General features: G+C 39.4%; 1 protein-coding gene across 2 annotated transcripts in view; it reads left to right on the top strand.

The window, feature by feature from the left end:
* Positions 1-13,656, top strand: part of NSMCE2 (NSE2 (MMS21) homolog, SMC5-SMC6 complex SUMO ligase) — a 213,545-nt gene that overhangs the window by 61,544 nt on the left and 138,345 nt on the right. For both annotated transcript variants that reach the window (XM_044244953.1, XM_044244954.1), the window contains exon 4: positions 4,883-5,036. In XM_044244953.1, the coding sequence (XP_044100888.1) occupies positions 4,883-5,036 (154 nt within the window). The remainder of the gene's footprint in view (positions 1-4,882; positions 5,037-13,656) is intronic.

Below are 13,656 nucleotides of genomic sequence, written 5' to 3'. Positions count from 1 at the left end.
TCCCATGTCTCTCTTCCTTTGCTGCCAAACTTTATTCATCTGTTACCACAGAACTCCCTTAATCTCTTCTCTCATCTCAATACAATATTATTTGGCTGCCCCGTAGTTCACTCGTTCATCAACATCTTTGGAGCATCTGCTTTACAACAGGAAGTACACTAGACACCAGGCAAATAGTCCTTGCCTGAGAGAAGCTTCACAGGCTGGTGGGTTGAGACAAGTAAGTAGTTCCACTGCAGTATACAGAGTACCTAGTAACCGAGTCCAGTCTCCTTTTAGACCTTATCTTACTGAGCTCTCTTGCATCATTTTCCTGAAGGACAATCACCTCTGTTAAGGAAATTTTCTCATTTTCTTTCTTCTGTGGCATTCCTCACACCTGGTTGGTTTTTTTGTTGTTGTTGTTGTTTATTGTTTGTTTTTGTTTGTTTGTTTGTTTTTGCTTCTTTTAGAGTTCTTTTTGCATCTCTTTTCTTTCTGTTCTGGTCTCATTTTAAATGTCTTTCCTGCTGCATACTAGATCTCCACTTTGACAGACATTCAGGATTGCACCCTTCTTTCCTTAAGAAAGTGCAATTTACTTAGTAGCCCATATTAACTATTAAACATCCTGGAGTGATCCACAATCCCTTGTCCTCCTTACAAAAAGACTTGGCTTTTCTACTTTAAAAATGGCATTACAGGGCACCTGTGTGGCTCAGTCGGTTAGGCGTCTGCCTTCGGTTCAGGTGTTGGTCCTGGGGTCCTGGGATCCAGCCCCACATTAGGCTCCCTCTCAGCAGGAAACCTGCTTTTCCCTCTCTCCCTGCTGCTCCTCCTACTTGTGCTCTCATGTGCTCTCTTTCTGTCAAATAAATAAAATTTTTTTTAAAAATGGCATTACAATTTGGTCAAATTGCCAGCACCTCTGTCCTTAGTTAACCTACAGCAATAACTTCCTTCTCCTTTCTTGTCTGAAGGGCATCTTTATATGCTTTAACTTTAGCAATTAATTTTTAAAAATTTCTCATGCTATTCTTACTTTACTCCTAGAATTTTTTAGGGTCTTTCCTGCTGTCTGTTGGTCAGGTCTCACTTTCAAAGTATTCACCATTTTCTCCTGATCGACTTTTCTGGTTTCTCTCCTATTTAGCTACAGTGCTTAGCCCATGGAAGGTACTCACTGAATACTGGATGGGTGAGTGGGTGGTGCATAAAAACCTGACCTTTCTCCCCCAAGGGCAGTACCAGAGTCCCATTATGTAAGTATGGTATCTGCTAAGTTCCCTTCTTGATAGTTTGTCGTTTTTAATTTACAGTGGTGTAAAGATGAGTGATCTATGAGCTGTTTTTTTATTGTTGTTGTTTTTAATCCTGTTTCAGGGGTGCCTGGGTGGTTCAATTGGTTAAGTATCCAACTCTTGATACCTACTCAGTACGTGAGATCAAGCCCCAGGTCCGGCTTCCTGCCTCCAGGTGCATGCTTACACTCTCTCTCTGTGTCAAATAAATAAATAAATCCTTATTTTAAAAATTCCTGTTTACAAATTTAGTAACCCAGCTTACGTGCTCAATTGTATTCCCCCCAAATTCATATGTTGAAGTCCTGATCTCCAGTACCTTAGAATGAGACTGTTTCGGAGATAGGGTTTTTAAAGCGGTTTCATTTTAAGTTAAAATGAAGTCATTGGATGGACCTCGATCCACTAGACTGCTGTCCTTCTAAGAAAGGGGAATTCGGACACAGACACATAGAAGGAACACCATGTAAGGACTTAAGGAGAAGATGGCCATTGGCAAGCCAAGACTCCCAACCCCCACGTCCGTTAAGGAAATATTTTCTACTGGTTAAGCCTCCTAGGCTGTGGTGGCTTATATTGTTGTGACAGCCTTAGCAAACTCATACACCCTGTGTCTTTTAATTCATTTAGGTTTTAAGTTCTGTGTCTAGGGACTTTTTCCTTAGGAAAGGGATGGACCAAGGATCCAATAAAATCTCTCCTCTAATCTCAGGTTTCTTGGAAGTATTTTAAATTTGTCCTGGGGCTAGAGGGCTGTCCTTGTCTTTTTCAGACCAGATAGCACTTATGATCAGCTACCTAAAGACTGGGTTTTTTCCTTCCCATTTTGGGATTATGTATCTTATTTCAATTAAAGCTACAAAGCAAGATTCCATTTGAAATATCATTAATCCCCATTTATTGCATTGATTTTAAACAGATAAGGAGTTTATTATTTTCCGGGCTCGCGTTTTGATAGCTCGAGTACAGTAAGTTCTCTCTGCGGTACACAGTTGTGCCAACCTCAGCATCACATTTCCAGAGAAGGTATTTGCTGCAGTGAACGTTACGTGCTTCCCAGCAGTTCTTTTGAGGTTCTGGCCTTGGGGGAAAGAAGTGTTCTGAATCTCTAAATCTGGTTTATTCAGGTTTATTATCATGAATATCTGGTATATTCTAGTCCTGTTTCGGGTTACCATATCTCCAACCTCAAAATGCCTGTCCCTTTCTGTTTCCTCCACCCCCATGTTCTAGCCAGCTCCTCAGCAGTGGTGGTACTGAAGCTAGGGAAATTAAATGTGTTGAGTGGGTTAGAGACTTTATTAGAAAAGACCTTTTGTGTATATTGATCATCTGCTCTGTTCTGCTCTGGTTGCCTCAGATTAAATAATAATTTCAACCCCATTAAAGACCTTGAGAAGGTTCACCTTTATACCTGCCTGTAATGTCACCATTAACATCTCAGGTGGATCTGAGTCCATTTTATTTTATAAATCCAGAATGAGAGGCTATAATTCTTTTCTGAGAACTTGTAATTTATTTTCTATATCTGCTCTGAACTTCATGCTACGATCTTGAACTTGTTTCGTCTTGTTCTATCCGTGGTAGAGGTGGAGGATCACTAGTCACCATGTATAACTGCTCTTTTTCTTGAGACATGAGGCATTATTAAATTGCCTCTCTACCTTCTCTTTTCCAAACTGAGCTTTATTGGTTCTTTAGCCTTACAGGACTTATTTTGAATTTTTAATTATATACAAGATGTGTCATTAAAGCCTCTCCATATTTTTCACAAGTCTCTTTGATGATGGATCCAGCACTAGTTGAATATCATCCGTACGATGAGAAGGCAGTCAGTTTCTACACACAGTACAGTAGGCACTTTGGTTTCATGCTTAATTTTCATTTTTGACTTAACTAATTAAAATCCATAGCAGTTAAACAAATGAAGATTCTATAATTCTTTTTTCCATGACAGAGGGTGACTGAAACATAAATTGCAGGTACTCTTTTGACTTCATATGTATTGATACTCAGATTCGGACACATAAGAGTATATCCCATTGACTGGAACCCAAAGCAGGAATTTTCTGTGTCTGTCTTACAGTCTTAATGTTGCCTCCAACCAACTGGATTACAGTAAACAAGCCATTTAATTCTTACTACATAATTGTATGTGTTTATGAGACTGAGGAAGGTAGAGATCAAGGTTGGATGAACTCTAAGTTGTCTTCCAGCTGAGAAATTGCATTGTGTACTCTCCTCATGATGGTCAGGTGATCAGTTGTGGGGTTTTAGTGGGTAAGTACATTTGGAGCATGTAAGATTAATTTGCTTGAAATATATCGAGTACATACATAAATACTACCTACTACATGCCAGGCAGTGATAAATCACACATTTTTCAAAGAGTGCATTTTATTAGGGGAAAGGAACATGTAAAAATAAATGCAGTTGTCTATTACAGGGGCTGTACTAGAAGTCCAAGGCGTGTTGGGACATGAGGGAAAGTTGGGTGAATTTTGCTTGGTGGCAGGAGCATCAGGGAAAGGCCAGTTATTCAAGGGGCCAAATACGAAGGCCTGAGGAAGAGCAGCAATCAGACCGAAGTGGTGTGGGGGTGGGGAGGCAGCAGCCTGATAGCAGCTGGAGGTTGAGAAAGTGGAAACAGTGGATACAGATGATTTTTTTTTTTTCCCCAGGAGCTGGACTATAAAGACAAAAGAACTGAGGGGAATGGGCAGGGATTAGAGGAAATTGTTTGTTGTTAAATTTGGGAATAAAGAGCTAACTTAGAGGTTTTGGGGGGAAAAGCTTCTAGAGGGGAAAGTTCTGACAGATGAAGAAGATGGAATTAAGAATGAACTTGAAAGCAGGATTGAGGATAGAAAGAAAAACAGAGATAGAACAGATAACGATGATAAAGAAAACATAGCGAAGTGTTCTTTGTGGCATCTGGGAGGTAGGTGAATGGCAAAGTGCAATTCTTTCAACTTTGCCACGTGTTGGAAAGTTTTATAAAAAAAAATATTGGGAGGAACAAAAGGAATGTAGATTGAGAGTTTAGCTTTGAACAGAACAGGGAGACACTTAACTCCTAGTTGTGTCAGCAGATGGTGAAATTGAAGGTTAAAGCCTCAACTTCTTCATGAAGTCTGAGCCACTCTCCCCCACTGGGGCAGAGAGGGAGCAGAGGAGCTCCGAGGAGCATGAAGGCTGGAATCAGTGCTTGGGGAGTAGGTAGGGGGACTGAGCAGACCTGGCAAAAAAGGAGGAAGCCATGAAGCTCAAGTTCCAGTGAAGTTGGAGGGTACAGAGTTGCACTGGTGTGAGATTTTTCCCTAGTAGTCGTCAGATGGAATTAAGATGAAATTAATTAAGACTGCAAGTTAGTAGGGCACAGGGCGAGGGTATAATAAGCAAATGGTGAGTGGACGGGATGAATGGCTCCCCCAACTGTTTACCGTCAGTCTGTTCTGGAGTAAGTCTCAGCCTCGCTGGTTCTGTTGGGATTCTGTTTTCTACCTCACTGTATTTTTATTTGTGTGAAATGAGATAAAAATAATGTTACAAAATGGTATCATGGTAACATTTAACTGAGATAATTGTATTGTCTTCCTTAGGTAAAAGAAGAACGTCCAGAAAAAATACCAGATCTTAAATTATTAGTGGAGAAGAAATTTTTGGCTTTACAGAATAAGAATTGTGATGCAGACTTTCAAAATAATGCAAAATTTGTACAGTTTAAACAGCAGCTGAAGGAACTAAAGAAGCAATGTAAGTCTGCATGCTTTGCTTTTTGGTTTGGCTTTTGAAAATAGGGAAATGACCTGATAAACAGCCCCAGAAGACTGATTTTATAAAGTTTGCCTATCTGCTTGGCTTGATTCTGTTTCTGAATTGCTTTTTATTGTTGTTGCAATTCTGTATTTTGTCTAACTTTTGGTTCAAATCAGCCTGTCCATTTCTGAAAGTCAACAGTTTCCACAAAGTGCTAAGAAAATTCCCCAGCAGCTCCACAAAGTAACACTGTGTTGTCCTGCTGCTGGGGAGGGGAATTGGGACATTAAAACGGAACTATTTTATTAAAATAGCAAAGGTGTATTTCAGATTTTAAACTGCTGTGCCATGCTTTTAAAAGAACCACTTGGAATTCCAGTTTTGCTGCTTTGGAGTAGTAGTGGCAGTGTTTTCTCAAACTAGGTTTTTTCTTCTCAGATACGGACTGGAATCCTCTCGACCCCTTCTGTCTTTTGTGATAGCATAAATTCCATGAGACTGTGATTGTGAGTCCAACATAATTTTGATTTAAAAATGAGATTGGGAAAAATGACCCATTATACAAAAAAAATTTGTGGACGGTATCTGACAGAAGTAGATCTTTTCTACAGTGAAGTACATCCATCCTTTCTTTTCCTCCTCTTTCTGCATAATCCACATAACAGCTTTATGTCATTTGGGGCCTTTGTACATTAGCACAGGTTGTCATTCTTCTAGGCTCCCAAGTCTTATTCCTTAAAGAATTGGACTGTGAAGCAAATAACTTGTTTGTAAACTTCAGTTTCCCATTGTCTTCATTCACATACACATGGAGGAGCACTGTCGTAGGAGATGTGAATTTCCTTCTTGTCCTTATTTGTACTTAGTGGAAGGATTCACATTTTGAAATAAGCTTTCTTTTAAATATAAGCATTTTCCTTAAATTGATGCTGAGGTCTCAAAAAATGACTGAGGAAGCAGCTCTACTTTTGTCTATTTTACAAGTAACTTAAGTTTCACAATTTGGAATGTTTTGCAATCATGATGAGACTTTTGCTTTTACGTGGATTTAACAGTAAGCATTTTCTCCATGTTTTCGTCTGGGTTTTTTTTTTTGTTGTTTGACCATCATAACTACCAAAATCCTTCTAATATAAATTGCATGATCCCCTCACTTGGGTAATAATCCCCCAAACAGGTAATGTTATAATTTACTAGTGTCTTCCTGATCTTAAAGGTGCGAGTGAATTTCAGTGTGGGTGTGGGTCAGAACAGCTAAATGTATTTTGTTTTTCAGCTTAGAGCCAATAATGACAGATGGTGGCAGATTTAGCATACGACCGTAATTCTTGATCTTTTTTAGATATTTGATAATACAGATTGAAGGATAAATATCTAAAAATATGAATTTCTTCTGCCTTTGTTATTGTTTATGAAGTTATTATTCCATAAGAGAAAGCTAAAAACTTTTAGAATTATATAATCACGAGGGAACACTTTCTTATGAAAGGTACGTAATTCCACAAAATGTCAAATAGGAATCATGGTTATTATTTCTTAAATTCTCTCTAAAATGGTCAGGGGTGGAGGGGTGGAGGTGCTTTCCCCAGGCAGGTGGTATTGTGCATCATTTGGGTAGACAGTTACACTTTATGACAAAGTAAATTTATACCGAAAGAAATGCTTCCTTATGTAGGATTTCCCTATATATGGTAACACTGGAATTAAGGCGATTTTCCCTTTTTGTTTCTCATAAAATACTCTCTTAAAAAGTTTTCAAATCACAAATGACAGAACAAGCACAATATAAATACCCTCCTTAAATGCTCTATAAGGCACATATACTTTACTTGCATTTTGCAAGTAAAGTGCTTTACTAGTACCGTCAGACTAGCACCATGCCTACTGGATTTGATTGCTTTAGATGGGATGCCGCTGTGAGGACGCTGATTGTTATCAGGAGCCCACAGTTCTTGTGAGGCCACGTCGGAGGGACTAGGATTTATACAGGAGCCAGTGAATGTTTGTTTTGAGATATATCCTGAAGGTGAGGAATTATTATTTATTTTAATTAATTAATTAATTAATTAATTTTTTTTTTAAAGATTGGAAACTACAAGCCAGGGAGAGCTTCTTGCTTCTAGTTGCCTATTTTGGCAAAGCAAAGGTTGAATCAATTTTGGTGACTCCACAAATCTGAAGGGTTCTTTCATGAAAAGCACCACCACGCTCTCCCCAACTTGATTTACACAAACATAAATTGCATGGGATTAAATGTTGCCAAATCAGGATCCAATCACAGACACTCGAGGAAGCTCCTTGGCTGGGCGGGGAGAGGGGGAGGCAAGATGGAGACGGAAATCAGGGGGCGTGCAGAAGGGGCCTACAAGCCCAGTTAAGTTAAAGGAGTTAAGTTAACTCAGCTGTGGCTTGGCAGCTGGCTCTCGAACTCTTGGGTCTCAAGATCGCTTTACATTTTTAAAATTTACGGAGGCCTCCAGAGAGCTTTTGTTCACGTGGGTTGTATCTCTTGACATTTATCACATTAGAAATAAAAACTGAGAAATTTCAAAAATATTATTAATCCATTTAAAAAATCAGTAGTAAGCCCCATACGTGTTACCATAAAGAGGATTATGAAATACAACTATGTATTTTCCAAACATAAGGAAAAATTAGGGAGAAGTGTGACATTGTTTTCCATTTTTGCAAATCCCTTCAATTTCTGGCTTAATAGAAGGCAGCTGGATCCTCATATTTGCTTCTGCACTCGGTCTGTTGTGGCGCATTGTTTTGCTTCAAGTCTACAGAGAAATTCTGGCCGCACACATGCGCAGTTGGACTTGCTGAAAGGATCTTGTAGACCACCCGAAGTTCTCATTTTGAGAACCACAAATTTAGGCTAGAGATCAGTTAACTACAGCCTGTGGGCCAAGTGCAGCCTGCCTCCTGTTTCTCTGTGGCCTGAAAGCCAAGAATGGTGTTTTTCCATTTTTAAATTGTCTGGAGAAAAGTTAAGAGAAGGATAATATTTTGTGATGTGTGAAAATTCCATAAAATTCAGATTTCAAAATAAAGTTTTATTGGAATGGAGACACTCATTCGTTTCCACATTTATGTGTGTGCTTGATGCTGTCATGGCCGAGTTGAGTCGTTATATGAGAGACCATCTGGCAAACAAAGCTTTTAATATTTGCTGCCTGGCTCTTTACAGAAAGAAAGTTTACTGACCTTTGGCGTAAACCATAATCAGAAACAAGGACATTTGGGGGGGGTTAACTTTAGATTTTTCCATAAATACTATACTTCTGTCTTAGGTACATTCAGAACACTCTGAGTTGACTGCTGTCTATGAATCATTGCATTTGGTGCTCTAAGATCAGTAAAAGGCAGAGTCCCTGTATTTGGAAAAGACTATATATACATAGATGAAAAAATGTGAGAACCATTAATAACAACAGATCAAAACCAAAGAAAAATGCAAGAAACAGCTGTTCTACAACATAGGAGAGAGTCAGAATGGGAAAATGCAACCTTTGTCACTAACATTGCCAATCAATTTCTAGGGGCCGTGTGGAGCTATATGTTCAGAGTCAGAGGCTGGATCCAGGCCCAGCAGGAAAGAGTGTGTGGAAGGATTATGGTGGGAAAGAGGAGGGATACTACAAATATCTGGTATTTGGTGTCCCTAGAATATAACATAACAGGCCCGCTGTACTCATTTAAAGATAGGATTACACAAAAGTTAACATACTTAAGTTGCACACAGTAATTTTTTTGGTAGTTATCTATGACTTTGGATACTACCAGGCATTAGATACAACTTCCTGGAATATTTTACTGACCCCTGGTCTAAACCACATTCAGAAGGAGGGCAGGTTTTTGGTTTGGGTTGTTGTTTGTTTAACTTTTTTCTATAAATTTTTTTTTCTATAAATTTTTTTCTATAATTTTTTTTCTATAATTTTTCTATAAATACCGTATCTGGGGACCCATTGTGCTATATATTAGAGATATTGTGTAGTTCCAGCTTCATAAAATTATTACCAAAATCAAATGAAACAGTGGATCTTCTGTTTTAGATTCTGAAAGCTTGTATTAGATTCCCATTGTTACTGAGAAGGGGTCTGTAAAGCATAGTGGAAAGATTATGAGCTTAGCAGCCAGGAGACCTGGGTTCGAGTCACTGAATGTGTAGTCTGGGTTGCCCGCCAGTGCCCATTTTTCTTGCCCGGAGGCATACAAATCAAGATTCTCGGAGGCATACAAATCAAGATTGATTGAAGGTAATTTTTACACTTGGTGGTGGTGATGATAACTGAGTTAGGGAACAGTTCCACAAAAAAAGGATTCCATTTCCTTAAGTGGGAATCGTGCTTGTGAAACCAACAGTATAATTTGGTTCAAGGCAGACATAATAACCCTACTTTCTTGGGTAAAGTGATTTTAATTTATCTAAACAATATGGTCGGGTAATTTCTCTCTTCCTTGACTATTTAACTGTCTTCACTATTACAGCCTACCGTTTCCTGCACTTTAGCATCAGGAAAACTTAATCAGAATGTACAACTAGCCCTGTATGGACACTTGCTCAAGTCATCAAGCAACCTTTCTGCTGTCTTTATTCATTCACCTATTATGTAATTAGCAGCATGAGAAGTTTTAGTGCAGGTCAGCAAGGCGGAAATTGAGGACATCAGACAATAATTGGATGACATTTAGAAACCTTTGAAATATAAGGGCTTCACTTCGTGATCAAAAATAGAATCGATTGAATCGATTAGAATCAATTGATTGAATCTAATAGAATAGGTTAGTATTAAAATAATCTAATATCAAATGTAATTCTTTTGATACACTTAAATGCTTAAAGGTGAGCATTTTTTAATGCAAACTTGCTAATCTGAGTACATTCACCAGAAATTTGTACAGTGTATTTAGGTCACATAGGAGATATGTAGGATATAAGATAGGGAGATAACCGGATTCACAAGTGAACTTAGAAATCATTTTCAGTCATGGTGACACTTTATACTGTGATTTCATAATTATCTGGACTCATGAATCAACTCTGTACCTTCACTTTAAATACACTTCATTTAAATGTCAAAACTGATAGACTAGGGAGTGGCCATTCGCTTCCCAGAAGGATTTCCTCGGGTCATTAAATTGGGAGCACCTCTGGAACTTTGGAACACCTTCACTGAACTATTCCTAGTGGGTTGCTGTCCCTTTCCTTCAGCATCCATTCAAAAACCACAGTGCAGTTCCACAAGGGTAGGGACTTTGATGTTTTGGTTACCTTGAACTCCAGGCTGGTCTAGGGCACAGGTCCTTCATGATCTCAAGAGTCTTCAGTAGGACTGTCGTGTACTTAAGAGCTCATTCCTTGTCTAAAGGAGGCATCTGCCACCCATGCCTGTCCGTTGCTGCTGTGCATAGGTGTGGACCCACTGTTGCCAGACAGTTGTTCAGGTTCTTTAGGGAAACCCAGATTCTAGCTGCTGATTTTTCCATTACTAGATTTTTAAAACACTGTGCAAACAAAACTGTCAGTTTGTGACCTTTAGTTTTACTTTCCCATAATACCGCTTTTGTCAGTGCCTTTGTAGGCACTTGATGAGAATACAGCCAGTTAACAGGAGAGTATGATTTCTTCAGAGAAAGGGGCGGTCTTGCTTTCAAGAAACTCCAGACTAAGGCCAGGTTGTGCATTTCACGTCATTTGGGAGTGGGTTCTCTTGCAAAGCCGATAGAGATTTTCGTGGTGAGGGGCTGAGTGTGGGAGCCCCTTACCTAGACGCAGGTGAGCCTCAGGGTTATAGAGAAGACTGGCACCTTCAAAGGTTGATGGAGACCATGTGTGAGTGTTGTAATCCGGAAGGAAAGATGAGGAAGAAGCACGGGTGGTGCCAAGAGGGAGAATGTTTGGCTGTGCCTGGACATATGTTGAGTGTATTTCAACTGGGCAAAGTGTTGAGCAACCTGACTTGATCCTGATACTCTTCAACGCATAAATCTCTTTGTCATATGATATAACTGTCTATCCAAACAGTGTGCATTGCTGGCCTGCAATTAACCAAAAGCCCAGGCCCCTTTAAGGCAGGAATGGTTTCATAATCTCCCCTGTATTCCTTTTGTTCTTCATATAATCAGAGTTTGGTTAATATTTATAGAACAGAATTACTCAACTAGAAAAAGAGGGTGAGAACCTAGTTAAGGCATTCTGATGATAAAACTCATACATCATTAATAAAGGAAAGAAGAAGAAGAAAATTAGCATTTGTAAGTTTGGGTTCTAAAATATCAGCAAAGGTTAGCAATTTATATTCTTTAAAAATCTTTCAATTGCTCAAGTATTCAACATAATTGATGATGTGTGTATAACCCTTTACATGTTGGTACGCATGCATGGTCTGTATAGTAATACATGGTTTTCAGTGACACGGTAGCATCATGCATAGGAAGAAGTAACTATGGCTCATTTTAAGTGTGACAGCTTAGAACATTAAAGAATTTAATAAAATCATAAGTTTGCTGGCTCTTCTGCAGACAGTTTTATCCTCTCTGTGGCCCTCGGTTGATTTTCATGTTTTCCTTGATGATGATGATCAAGCCGTCGCTGTTTACTTGCTGGGTGACCATTAATTGTTGGGAAATGCCAAAAACCATTAAGTTTCACAACAGAGATTGACTTTTTCAGGCCAGGTTACATCCCTAACCTAAGGGGCTATGCTCATTGAGTGAGATTTCTCTCCTATGTAGATTTTTTATTCCAGTGTGTCTGTCTCCCTCCCTCTTCCTCTTCTCTGAGTCAGTGTGTCTGACTCCTTTCTGTATGTCTTTCCTCCCTTCTGCTTTCTTTGTGTTTCCCACCCATTTGGCTGCTCTTCCCCATCCATTCTTACTCGCCTCAGTGAGGCTAAATGGTATCATTCCCATCTTCATGATGAAGCAGCTTCAGAGAGGGTGAGTGACATGCCCAATGTTACCAAACCAGAAAACAGTGGAACCAGAAGACAGGAGATGGCCGGGATAAAAAGAGAGCATTAGAGACAGGTGTAGCTATCCCACCTCTTCTATTTAATAAAGTTGTTACTTCCCAAGAATTTTTACAAATTAAGGCAGATTCGCAGTACCAAATAAATAATTGAGTAAGTGAAGAAGAAAAAAAGAAAAAAGGTTAATTCCAATTAGATCATTTTGGGTGTGGTGTTTTAATCAAGGCATTAAGCTATCAAAGAGCTGTTTGGCAGTGAGAAATGCCCTTTAAATGGAGCAGTAAAGACACCACCTGCTCTGCCTTCACCTTAGATTTGTCCCAGTCCTTTTAGGAAATACTAAAAGTGATAGCCGTGCTTCATATGGTAAGTATCTAGAATGTACGATACTTAATGAGTGCTTGTTGAATTAATGCATGACTACAAGCATTGCTTGAGTTGTTTGAGTGCCTGCCTACACACAAGGTATGATACCCGCTTCCTTTATGTACATTACTGTTGATTTCTCACAATACTACAAGATAACTATACCCACTTGACAGATGAGAAAATATGCAAATAAAGGTGATATAACTTGCCTAAGCTCATATATGCTGAAATTCAGACCCAGGTTGGGGTGACATCAGAGCTCACATTCTTTTCCTTGCATACCACACCAGCTCTTTAGTATATGTGCTGCCGAAGCGAGCACGCACACCAGCTCTTTAAAACACACCTATTTGGTCTTCTTTTCTCTCCATTCAAGCATTTCATTCATCTATTGAAGACCTGATTGCCCATAAGACTCTTGAGGAGTGAACAGTTCGTTTAAATCTCCCAGGCCATAGATCCGCATTGATGTCTCTCTGATGACACTGGGGGAATCTGCTTCATCTGGCTGAGAGTGAATCTTTTGCTTGGTCACTTCCGTGTAGAGGCCAGAGAGTAGGAATCGTACCGCACGTTATGTAGGAGCTTATCTGTGTGTGCTTCCTAGTGCCTTCAAAGTATCCCCTAAAGAAACAGGTGCTTGAAGTGAGACTCACAGAAGGTAAGTGGTTTCCTTGAGCTCACAAAGTGTGTTACAGCTTGAGACTCAAAACCGGGTCCCGCTTTGCCAGATCCCATGGTTTTAGCAATACACTCAGGAAACAGTGACTAAGAATGCCATTTCCGGTGTGAATAGTTGCTATGTTATGGCAGAGAGGAGTAGGGTGTTTATTGTACTTACAAGTTTAGAACAAATTCCATGAAATTTATTTCAAGTATAACAACAGTAATCCCATGCCCGTACATCATCTCTCCCAGTCTTCACGACATCCACGTGTGAGAGCAGAATGGATGAAAAATGCAGGCTCTGTTTTTAGTAGACTGAATCCCGGAGGTGACATATTTACCCAGTGTCTCACAATCAGGAGGTCGCAAGGCTAACAGATATATTCCCGAGGAAAGGGGAAGCTTTAGGAGGAGAGATGGCTATAATTAAAGTTATTAGGAGAGAAAGGTTCAGTTATCAAGGGCAAAATGAGTCAGCAGCAAGTTTAAACACAAACTGTGAGCCATGGGTGTTTCTCTCCTGGTGGCTTATTTTGAGAGAGTGTGATACCATCCATGCTCAGAAAGCAATCTGAATCTGGGAGTAGGAAAATCAAATCATG

The sequence above is a fragment of the Neovison vison genome, chromosome 4, assembly GCF_020171115.1.
Source record: "Neovison vison isolate M4711 chromosome 4, ASM_NN_V1, whole genome shotgun sequence".
Taxonomy (NCBI): domain Eukaryota; kingdom Metazoa; phylum Chordata; class Mammalia; order Carnivora; family Mustelidae; genus Neogale; species Neogale vison.
This window is presented reverse-complemented; position numbering and strand designations above follow the sequence as displayed.